This window comes from Stegodyphus dumicola, chromosome X1, assembly GCF_044657685.1.
Source record: "Stegodyphus dumicola isolate Sdum_Otavi_A_Nest chromosome X1, ASM4465768v1".
In the NCBI taxonomy this organism is placed as follows: Eukaryota; Metazoa; Arthropoda; class Arachnida; order Araneae; family Eresidae; genus Stegodyphus; species Stegodyphus dumicola.
In genome coordinates this window covers 99106739-99119286 of record NC_140780.1, presented here as the reverse complement: position 1 = coordinate 99119286, position 12548 = coordinate 99106739, and the positions used below count along the sequence as shown (strand labels likewise).

Below are 12548 nucleotides of genomic sequence, written 5' to 3'. Positions count from 1 at the left end.
GAAGTGCTTGCCCCACAAAGTCAGTAATTCTTACTAATTGTTTGGTGGTCGATAGATGTTCACGGAATCCAAATTACTCCGGTGGTAGCTTTTGGAGATGCAATTTCATACGGGCAAGTAAAATTCTTTCGTAAAGTTTAGAAAGTCCAGGCAGAAGGCTGATAGGTCGGAAACCATCTGTTTGCATATGATCTTTCCCTGGTTTGTGGATCATAAAAATTTTGGCCGTCTTCCATTGTTGTGGAAAGTAAGAGTGAATCATGCAAGCGTTAAAGATAGAAGTAATCTTGCATATAACGTTGATAGGCAGGTTTTTCATGGCAGTGTTTGTGATGCCGTCAAGCCCCGGGGCTTTATTGGTCTTCAATTTTTTAATGAGGGACTGAACTTCGGATGGAGTTGCAAGCTTCATTAAATTATTAGCTGTATGTGAATTAAGCCAGTTCTTCACTTTGGAGAGCGTGTGCAGTTCAAAATCAGCATCGACGGGCCAGCAATTTGGCGAAAATTGATCTTCTAGGTGAGAAGCAAACATGGCTGCCTTTTCTTGGTCTGAAGTTGCAATCTTATTACTGAAGTGCAGTGGTCGGTTACTGGTGTACGTAGTTTTTAAATTTTTGATGAAATTCCAAAATGTACCATTTTTGGCATCCAAATTCAGCATTTTTTCTTGCCATAATTCCTCCTTATGTTGTTTAATAAGTTTCTGTATTTCTTTACTGATCTTATTAATTTCCCTCTTGATTAGTGGAGACCAGGTCACGTGATAACGTTTTCTTAACCTATTTCGCTGCTGCATTAGCGAACGAATATTTGAGGGTAATTTATAAAGTTTCTCTCTATTATTAATTATATCACTTACCTCTACAGTGGCGGTATTAATTTTACTGGTTAATGAAGAAATTTCATTTTCAATATCAATAACAGTACTCAGGCTTTTTTGAGGGAAAGTTCAGTCTTTCAACAAATTTTCAAAAAGCCTCCAGTCTGTGTAAGTTCTGGTCGTATTAGTCGAGAGTTTAGGAATTCCTAAGGTAGCAATTACAGGTAGATGGTCAGAGTCGAGTTCGTGAATAACATCTAATGCCATTGGAACCGTTGTAGTCGCAAGAACAATATCTAGAATGTCTGATTTTTCTAGCCGGTCCGGTCGATATGTGTATTCACTTGGGGAGTGCAATACTACAGGGTGATTTGTGACATGCTCATGTAAAATTTTTCCATTGGCATTGTCTCTTCTACAATTCCATGCTGTATGCTTAGAATTAAAGTCCCCAGCAGCAATCGTAGGGAAGTCTTCAGGCAATATAGAGTCTAGGAAAGTTTCAGAAAGTCGATTTCGTGGTGGGCTATACACTGCACAGAAATTTATGTCACCATACACCGGTAAAGTAATTTGAACAGTTACAGTTTCACAATTAAAATCCGTGCATGAATTTATGAGACACGACGGGTATTGTCTTTTCACATAAATCAAAACACCCCCTCCTCTATGGGTGGTGCGGTCACATTTGTATGAAACATAGTTCGGAACTTTGAGACGATGGCATGGTTTCGCATGAGTCTCAGTAATCATGCCAATGTCAATATCGTGATCAATACAAAATTGTTGGAATTCACCAATTCGATTATGGAGGCCATTGGCGTTCCAGAAAACGAAACGGATAGTTGTCAGCCGTCTGGTGTAATTATCCATGAATTTGGGAGTCCGGATTTCGTTCCTGATGTGTAGTTGAGTTTTCATCAATTAATTTCTTGCACAGAAAAGGAATTCCATATTCCTTAATGAAGGTGACCAACATACTTAGTTGTTGTAACATTTGTTTGGCCTCTGTCATCATTTTCATAGCTTCCGGAGCGAGTCCCGTAGTTAATGCCTGAGCATATGATTTATTCGTCACTATACGTTCATTGAACGTTTTAGCTTTGGGAGTCACTTTCTGCTGTGGAAATTTCTCACATCCTCTATAGTTGGCTGTGTGTCCAACTTGCAAACAGTTGGCACATTTCGGAGGTTCAGATTTATCCTTTGAACAATTGAAAGTTTCGTGCGCCTCGGCGCAACGAACACAACGCGGCTCGTGATTGCAGTTCGCTTGCGAGTGGTGGAACCCTTGGCAGCGATAACACTGCAAGGGTCCCGCTCTTCCCTTGTAATCCTCAACTTTGATTTTCATTCCCATAAGGAAAGATTCTTGATGGATTCTCTTATTTTGTCATTTCTCGTAAGAGTAATGAGAAAGAGGGGGAGGTTGATTACATCACCATTTCTTCGTCTTTTCAATTGGTTGACACGGATGACGTCATAATTTTTGGCGACTAATTCTTCAGCAATTTCATTAATGTCCATGTAAGCCGGTAAATGCCGGATTACTACTTTTATTTTAGATGCAGGTAGCTCAAAACAGTGGAAACTCACCTTTTCATCTTTCAGAATTTTCTGGACTTGTTTAAAAATAGTTGGTATTTTTACCAATATCTTGAATCCGTCCTGGATTTGTTGACCGAAGTAGTCACTTTCAGAGTATAGTCCATGCTTCTTTAAGAGCGCCCTAGCTTTGTTCCAGTTGAAGTTGGTATCTCTTACAATGAAGGGCGGAAGCCGTCCGCCATTCTTGTTAGGATTTACTGATTCCGGTGGAATTTCATCTATTTTTCCATCATCAATGGTTGCTGTTTCCATGGATATTGGTTCAGCAGTGCCGGGATCATGTATGGGCGAATTAGGGTTCGTTGCGGCTGCTTGGAGTGGTGCCGGCTTTCTGATTGGTTGCTTTCGAGGTCTCCGGGTGGTATCTCCTCTGGGAGCGCAGTCGTCCGAACTGGCATCTAGTGCTTTATATTTCGTAAAATCTTCTTCAGACTTTGCTGGGCTCTCCGCTCTTCTGACATTAGCTTTAATATTAGGACGGGGAGGAAAATCATTTTTCATGCTGTTTGCTGATGGGGTAACCGCAGCAGTAGCAGGATAATCATTAGAACCATTCTCTGGTTTGTCATCTTTTAGTGGTCTGCATTCATCATTGGCAAGCGCCCTAAATTTACAGAACAGGGCCAGGTCACGAGCTTCTCTTTCAGTCAGATATCCTCTATCTTCCTGAATCATCTGTAGGTTCGTGATTTCCGAACCTATGAAGTCGAAAAATCGATCCATTTGCGAAAATAAAACAGTACAACGCAAGGGCTTTTACGGCAAACTGATGAACATACTTCAACGAATGCCAACCCTTTTTTTTTTTTAGTACAAATAAAATCAGATAGTAAAACGCAAAGGAATCAAAATGCAAGAGCGAGGGAACAGAGCACCTTCACGCTCAGAGATGCAATGGAAAACACTCCTGATGTTGAGAGTTCCAAGTTACACTTGTAGGGTTTACATTTATTTTAACTAACATTTATTTTAAGTTTAAACTATCTTTCCTGTCAAGCCTTACTTTCCCCTGGAACTGCCAATGCCAGAGTATGTAAATTTTAGTAGAACGCGCAAGGATTCAAATTATCAGCGGAAGTATTCTGAGTTAAATAGAAAGGAAACGAGTTCGAGGTGTGCTGTTCTTACTTCACGAGCGCGGAGGTAGTTAGCCAGAAATTGCAGAACCCCGCGTTTTGGCCTGTGTGCTTGCCTGGAAGAATTGTTAATCGTTCAAGTGATCTTCAAGTTTGCTGAATTAGCAGCGGTATTGTAAAACGCGGTGAGGTTAGTTACTTTTAGAGAGCCTCGTATTTAGAGTCTTGTCATTAGTTTCTTTTCAGGTTATTACTTTTATTTTACCGCCGAGTTGGCGTAGTTTGTGAGCGTCAAGAGCACGCACTTGTAATTTATTGCGTTGAATAAAAAGGGACTTAAACCCTTAGCAAGACTGTGTCATTTATCCAGTTTCAACAGTCACCTCTTGGTTGCGTGCAAGTTGGAGGCGCGCAACGTTACACACTTATGCCGAGATTATCGAGCTGTTGTCCTAGCAGTGTACATTTTGCTTATATGCCAGCGGGTCGCAGAGTAATTCAGCTCGGTCGTGCAAAAATTGTAAAAACACAAAAATTCTCTAACATTTTGCTCTAAATTTAATATTTTTCTAAACTTTTACAAGTACTGCAGGTGGCAACCCTTTACCACTGGTTCCTACCGGACTTTTTAAATTCGGGTGCTCTGATTGGCTGATTTCGATTCGTCATTCAGTGCCTTCTCCTGTACATGCGCCGTAAACTCACGTGTATCAAAACAAGGTTATGCTTGAATTTTTGTTACCTATTTTATGTGACAATAGCTATTATTACCTATTATTAATAGCAACTTCATATTGGGAAGTAATAAAAATACTTTTTCTTATAAATCATTAATAAACAAGTTCTTTTTATTAAAGCTTGTAACCTTTTTTAAAATGGATAAATGGTTAATCAAGAAAACCACAGATTTAAATGGTGATGATCAACCAAGCACGAGCAAAGCTGAACATCATGATCGTGAAGAAACTGTGCCTGAAGCACCTAAAGCAGACATACAGCGCCAAAATAACAAGCGTAAAGCTACTTGGACTCGCAACTATTGTGACGAATATTTACGCTTTGGGTTCATTGCCGCCGGCAATCAAAATAATTTGCCGCTATGTGTTATTTGCAATGAGCAACTTTCAAATGAAAGTATGAAACCGTCAAAGTTGAAACGGCATTTAAACACACTCCATTCTGAGTACTCTGATAAGCCAATTAACTTTTTTACTGATAAGAAAAATGAATTGATTGCTGCTAAAAAAAAAAATGAAAAATTCACTCTTACCTCACCAGTCAAATAAAAAGCTCACTTCGACATCTTTTGAAATTTCAAAATAAAGGGGAAATGTTTATTTTTGGCGATACCATTATCAAATAATACGGTTAAACGGAGAATTGATGACTGCGCGAAGCATTTAGAAGGACTAGTTGCTCAAGTAAAAAAGAGCAAGTTTTTTTTCCTTGCAAATAGATGAAAGCACAGATATCGAGGATAATGCAAATCTAATGTGTTTTATCAGATATATTGACGAAGACACCATACAAGAATTTGTTGTTGTTGTTGTTGTTGTTGTAACAGGCTACCGACAAGAACGACCTAAGATGAAATTTTTAAGGCTACCAATAATTTTTTCACTAGTCACGGTATTGATTGGATGAAGTGTGTTGGGCTAAATAACAACAGAGCACGTGCAATGGCAGGCTGTCATAAAGCTTTGTTTAAACAAATTCAAGAATTAGCAATTAATTGTGTATGGGTGCACTGTAGTATCTATAAACAAGCGTAATGCCTTTGAATTTAAACATGACCTTTGGAAGAATGTGTCAAGTTTGTAAACTACATAAAGTCTCGTCCATTAAATAGCAGACTTTTTATAGAATTATGCAAGGAAATGGGGAGAATCATAAGCACCTCCTTTTGTATTGTAATTCACGATGGCTTTCAAAAGCAAACGTTTTAAAACGTCTGCAAGGCTTTGGTTTAAATATTTTCAAAGTATCGGAAAAAGTCGCTGCAATAATTAAAAAAATGACTCTGTGGAAACAACGACTTTCAAAAGGAAATTTTAAATCTTTTGAAACATTACATAAATTTATTGAAACCCATTCAAACTACGATGAAGATTTACATCTTGAAACACTATCTGTTTCAATTCAAGAACATCTTTCGGAGCTAATAAATAGTTTTAAAGATTACTTTCCGGATATTCCTTCAAATAATATGCGGATTAAAGATCCTCTTGCTGTCGATATTGGAAAGGAAGAAATGCTTAATCTTATTGAACAAGAAGTGGATAATTTAATTGAAATTTCATGCGACACCGATCTTAAAAAGGTGTTTGAAACTGTACCACTAATTAATTTTTGGTTGCGCTGTCAAAAGGAATATCCAAGCGTAAGCGAAAAAGCGATACAATTTTTAATGTCTTTTGTCACCACTTATACGTGTGAAACTGCCTTGGTGTACTTAAAAAATAAGTGTCGAAACACAGACTGGATGTCGAACCCAATTTGAGAATAAAGTTACCATCATTAAGTCCTAATTTGAAATTACTATGTGATGAAAACCAACATCATCCTTCGCACTAAGGTCAAAATATGTAAAACAAAATTTACTTTATTTACTTTAAGTTTTAAATGAAGATAATGGATTGTCTTTAATTTCTTGTGTTTTTGTTATATAATTATTTTGCAATTTTTGTGTATGAAATAAACAAACAAATAACTTGAATTTTGATTTTTATTAAAAAATAAATTTTTTTTTGTAAATAAATGTTTTTTTTATAAGGTGGGTCGCGAAAAAATTTAGAATCTCGTACCGGGCCGCGATCAAAAAAGTTTGGGAAACGCTGCCTTATCCTATTTAATGAACGAGTCCCTATCGTGAAGGAAGTTAAGTATCTTGGGATTATCCTTAACTCAAATCTAACCTGGACCAGTCATATCAACAGCGTCCGAAATAAGGCTCTAAAAGTCATGAAATGTCTCTTCCCAATTATCGGGAAGTACTCTAAACTCGATCTGACCAAAAAGAAACTCATTTATACCTCAATTATACGTCCCATCATGTGCTACGCATCACCAGCCTGGGCATCTGCCAAAGACTCAGATATCCAGAAATTGCAAATCATTCAAAACAAGTATTTACGCATTATCACGAATACACACTACTTTGTGCGAAACGACTTTTTACGTCATGATCTAAAAATTGGATACTATAAAGGACTTCCTGCGCAGGCTAAACAGGAGCTTTTACGCTGGTGCACTTGATTGTGAATATTTGCAACACTTCAGTTTATTTCACTACAAAATCCTCAATGAGAATAAGTTTTTACGCCCGTACACTGCCTATTTTATAACTCAGACTGATGGAATTCACAATTTCCCAACTTAATACTGTGCGGATCATCATTAAGTAACTGAGTGTGCTGTTTACGTTTTCTAAGCAGCATCCTCCAGGGTCTGAAGTTAAGAGGGTGATCACGTGACCCCTTCCGAACTGTATCTGCTACCCATGGTGTGGAATCTTGTACATATGTATATAGGTTTTCCTTCTATTTTATATATTCTGACTATTTTCATATCATTTTATGTGTTACTGCATTGTATTAACTCTGTACCAGCATAGAGCTTTTGAGTTGTTTCTGATCACGAGACATTGTACATATTAAGTTACCTGTCTATATTATCTGTATCTAATGCCTTTACTGATGAGACATCTACACCATCTTCAATGTCATGCTTCCACAATATTCTTTGATATTACATGCCATTTTGTTAGTAATTTTGCATGTAGAAATTTATTTTAGATACTTCGTCTTGTACAGCCAACCCGATTGCCTTGCCGCATCACACGTGACTGTTGGTCACGCCCCTTCAACCTCCTAGTTTTTCCTCCCAAGGGTCTTTAATATTAAAGGTTAGGCCATGAACGAAAAAAGCCTTTTATTGGTTGCTGGTAGTGACGTCACCCGGGTGACGAGACACATAGGTCGCCGCGTCTGCCACATGATTTTGATAACGGAAAAAAATGTAAGCTGTCATTTTATATGCTGTAGTTATAACAACATACCGGAAATACCGGGTATATACTTTCTGATTAAGCATTTTGTTAAAACAAATATTTATTTTATGCACAGAATTCGTACGGATGCTGAAAATAATAGTAAACATTACATCCTTTTCTTAAAGGAAAGCATTAGAAAATGAAAAACGATATTTAAGTTAATTAAGAGAAATAAATGTTGTAAAACAAGGTATTTTTCAATATTTTTGTTTTGTATTATCTGCATTAAATAAATCTTGTTGAATAGAACACATGAAGGCATAACTGCTAAACCATGGTAATAACATAATCAAAAAGTATTTCCCTATTTATTTTCATTGCTCATGCATTTTTTTTAATGCAAATGAACATTGACATTCCAACAGAAATATATGATCGTGATTTTCAGTTTAAATTACATAACTCAAGCAAAAATATATATAAAAAGATTTAAATCCATAAATTCATATTTAATTACCCCAGAAGTGCATATATTCTCAGTATTATTTAAAAGCACTCTTATAATCCCTTACACTCCTAAGATTTCTATATAACATGTATCTTGGAGTGTTTATTTTTTGTAGCAAATAATCTTCGATTTTCAAGCCCTATTCTTCCCTCCATAAATTAAAAATGGAATAATTAAAATACATTTCTTACACATAAATGCACTATAATAAAACTAATAAACTTGCCCTGCATCTTAATTTCAATTCAGCAGCCTGTATTCAAATTAAATATTTTTAATTACTAATGTATTTATATCAGATTGTTTCTTAAAATTTTTTTGTTATACTCAAAATAGTGTTCAGTATTTAATTATTTGTCTTTCTCTTATAATTAAAAACGAATTATACGGAATCAAAATTAAAACATATGCAGCAGTTAAATAACACTGAAGAGAATATCTTACTTAATCTTTCGCTATCGTATTCCAGCACAATATACAGATTTGTTTTTCTTCAGGGTCAAGCATGTGTAAGTTCACTTAGTTATATCAATTAAATTATATCAGACATATGCATCAGCTAAATAACACTGAAGGAAATATGTCACTCACTCATTCGATGTTTGCATCATAGTGTGGTTGAGAAATTGTTCTTTCCTCACGGTGAAGCATGTATTACTTTACTTAGTTCGCAATGCTTAACCCAGACATTGCTTCAATACATAGAATTACGTTTGGGATGTAAAGAAAGTAACCAAAACATGTGAATGAAGTTGGATAAGCGAATTTATCAACTAATCATTCAGGTACTCAGTATTGGTAACCATGACGCTGAGTTTAAATATCTCACTATGATGTAAGTCTCATTCACAAAATGAAGATTATGATAAAAAATTACTTAAAATGAGAAATTTTTCAATTTTAAATGTAAAATAGCAGTAAAATAAAAAATAAATGTAAAATTACATCACATTTATATATGAAAACTACATAAATTCATTAAAAAAAATAGTCGGTTATTTTATCTGGTTGTAAAGAGTGTTTTTCGCCAAAAAACGTATTGGCGTGTATAATTCTGACACAACGCTATAGCACAATTTGCCACTTCCGACTAGGTATAATAGCAAATTAACAACACAAATCAAAGCAAACTGTTGATGCAGCGAATGTAAACAACGCCAAGAACTAGCGACTGTCACCCACATGACGTCACTACGCATCGCTCTTGGGCCACCCCTGTGTCCGCCGGATCCGCTCTGAACATTCAACTCACTTTATCGCTCGCAGTAGCACCTTATGTTCACCTCCTACTCCTGCTTTAGCCTCGCCAGCTACGAACTCAGATACTCAGAGACTTCTCCGTAGATCCCGAGGTGGCTCTTCACATCGATTTGAATTTATCACCTTACACGCTCTCATGCCGATAGAACTTTGCACTATGGAAATAGGAATTTGTTACTGACTTCTAGTCAGCTATGCCAAAATTACTTTCACCGTATCCTTCAATAATCTAAAGACTATAATTGCTTTCGCTTCATATTACTCTTTCGTACAATGCTATATGCTTATCAAATGATATGCCTCAAAGTTTATTGCACGTGCTACAAACAGGATAGGGTTGTATCCGGGTGCCAGGAAACGATGCGTGACTTCGTCACCTCCAATAAGACAGCCGGAACAGAGCGAGCAAATTTGCAAGCTACTCGCGGATTAACATGAGAACTGGAAAAAAAAAAAAAAGTACAGGCATTTCTTTCCAATCCCACCAGACGCAGAGCATGACCTTCTTTGGATGAAGGCCGGCTTTCGGATTGGCTAAAGGGGGCTCATTCTGCTTTCCCCAAGTTCTTTCTCGCTCAACAATATTATAAAAGATCCATTTGTCATCCCCCGTTACTACTTGCTTCAAAACTGGTGTCTCCTCGTTGCGTTTATTGAGTAAATCGCAAATGGGAAAACGATCCATCAGATTTTTCTCCGTTAAATAATGAGGATCTCGTACATCAAAATGGTTTATGTAGCTGTTACCGCTAGAGTGTGGAATTCAATTATTCTGCAGATTATCTAGCTAATCTGTAGATTAACTAGGGTGACCTGTAGTGCGGGAAATAGTCTCATTTCTCAAATTACATAGGTAATCTGAAAATTACCTACTAGGCACAGGTTAAAGTGAAAATAAGATTATTGCTGGAACAACAGCAATGTTTCTGTACATTTAAAACAGCCGCCACTTACACTTTTATAATGTTGGTGGGCAGGTTTTTAGAAAATGTTACTGCAAATGTAAATGTACCACAAATAGGTGTGCTTGTCGCAAAATCCAGTTGGTATGTAATTCGAAGTGTCACCAGTCTGTAGATTGCTCTGGTAATAATTGTAATAATATTTTAAACCGTTTTATTCTTTGTATTACATTTTTTTAATTGATTGAGAATTGATTCTGTCTACTAATTTGTTGATTGGGTCATTGTATTAACTTGATTTTTTTAGATATCGTAAAATAAATAAATATTATTATATTAATTTAAGCGTACAGAAACATTGCTGTTGTTCCAGCAAAGATCTTATTTTCAGTTTAACGAGCGCCTAGTATGCAGTATGCAGATTATCGAGTGCCTAGTAGGTAATGTTCAAAGTGGAGAGAGAAGGAAAGGAAAAAAGAGAAACAAACTTTTGAACTTTACGGAAAGCCGTTAATGTGCACATTACCTACTTAGGTAAAATGCAGAAAATTCTTGATTCCGCACTTTAATGGAACAAATCAGTTAATCTGCAGATTAGCTAGATAATGTACACATTAACAACTTTTACACTTTAACGGTAAAACATAGCCATGCTTCACAAAATGCTGGTAGATGGTGGATTTTGACATGGCATTTTAATCTGATCTTCAGCTGGGTGCAGGATCACCAACTTTAAACTTAGCAAACCACTTCTGCACAATTCTTTCAGCTACAACACCTTCGCCATAAACAGTATATGTCGTTTGTTGCTTGTGTAACATTTTAGCCTTTCCGGTAAAAGAAAAGCTTTAAATGCCTAAAATGCACATAATTATCTTCCATATTAAAAGGCTTATAAAACTGACAAAAATTAACTAACCAATTTTTTTTTTCCAAATATGCCTGAAGTACCGTCTTTTACGATATGTATGCATGTCATTTGTTTTCAATCTTTTTGATATATTCACACCTGTTTTTACGCCACCTATCAAAAATCGGCGCGAACTTTCAGGACAACCCAACAGTATAAGGATAGTTATTTAAGAGTAAAATTATGTTTTCAGAAATCAAGAGAAGACAGCGAAGTTTTCAAAATTATGGATTTGGGGAAAATAAAATGATTAAAATGTAATAACTTTAATAAAATGTTCTCTCTGATAATCTTGGAATGCATAAATTTCGATTGATATTTTGTTCTGTGTGACTGTGAGGAAGCAGATTAAAAACATCAGAACCATTTTGGGTATCCTAGGCAGAAAAATAAATTCACGCCGTTGTATACTTTTAATTTGCAGAGTATAGAAATTCAATAAATATCATTACTGCACAGTTTGGCATCCTTCCTAACTGTTCACATGAGGCATGCATAATTTTATTTTTGTGTCATTTTACAGTTACTAAGCATTCTTTCATTTCAAATGCATGCACTCTTGTTTTTATTTTAATCACATTTTAATGAAAAGGCAAAATTGATGATTTTTCTATTTATTTTCAGCTCAAGCTGTCATGGAGAAATATATGTTGAGTATCATGTCGGAGGCCAAAATGAAGCAATAAAACAGAAATTTTAGTAAATTATTTAATATTTCATGAATATATTTATATAGAATTAGTTTTATTTATCTATAGAATACTGTTATTTTTACAATTCTCATTATTATCTAATATCTATCAATATACATGAAAATAAAGACTATTTTTTTGATGAATCTGTGTATACCCTTTTTATTTCATTCATTTAACAAAAGATATTTCATTTAAAATGTTTTATTCTAAAACCAGTTAATTATTTTTCTAGAACTGCAACTGTTTTTTTTTTTTTTTTTTTTTTTTTTTTTTTAAATCTGTTGTTTTTGAGGGGAAGAAATTCTGGAGACAGGGAAGGAAATGTTGTTAGGGAAGTATGTTTAATACATATTCACCCATTAGCTTTAATTTTTATCTCGTAAAATATGTTCATATCTAAGGATAAATCGAACAGTGAGGTTAGTGTTGTTATATGTTAAAAAAATAGATACAAAAAGAAACATAAAAAGATGCTAAAATTAAAATTAAATTTTTATACCCGTCCTGCGCTATAGCTGCAGGATTGAAGTAAAGTAGACTTAAAGAATCTAAATTTAAAAGTAAATTGGAGTCAAAGTAAGGCTATCCCTCAACAATATTAATAATAGCAATCGTGTATAAGAGGTTTAACACATATCCAAACATATCAAATTAAAATAAGAATTCAAAGTAGTACATACTCTAGAAATAAGAATCATTTATTTAAAAAATTAGAGGTATACAAAATAAAGTAATCTTACTTCTCAGCAAATTAAAATAACGGTATTTTCTCTAA

The 12548-nt window shown here is 35.3% G+C and overlaps 1 protein-coding gene across 4 annotated transcripts in view; it reads left to right on the top strand.

Annotated features, from left to right (window-relative positions):
* Positions 1-11916, top strand: part of LOC118199837 (ankyrin repeat family A protein 2-like) — a 167625-nt gene extending 155709 nt beyond the window's left edge. For 3 of the 4 annotated variants that reach the window (XM_035371711.2, XM_035371705.2, XM_035371698.2), the window contains one exon: positions 11703-11916. In XM_035371711.2, the coding sequence (XP_035227602.1) occupies positions 11703-11764 (62 nt within the window). In that variant the 3' untranslated portion in view covers positions 11765-11916. Of the gene's footprint in view, positions 1-7301; positions 7441-11702 lie in introns of those variants that run through there. The other variant, XM_085808658.1, reaches the window with a different exon arrangement.
* The last annotated feature ends 632 nt before the right edge of the window (positions 11917-12548 follow it).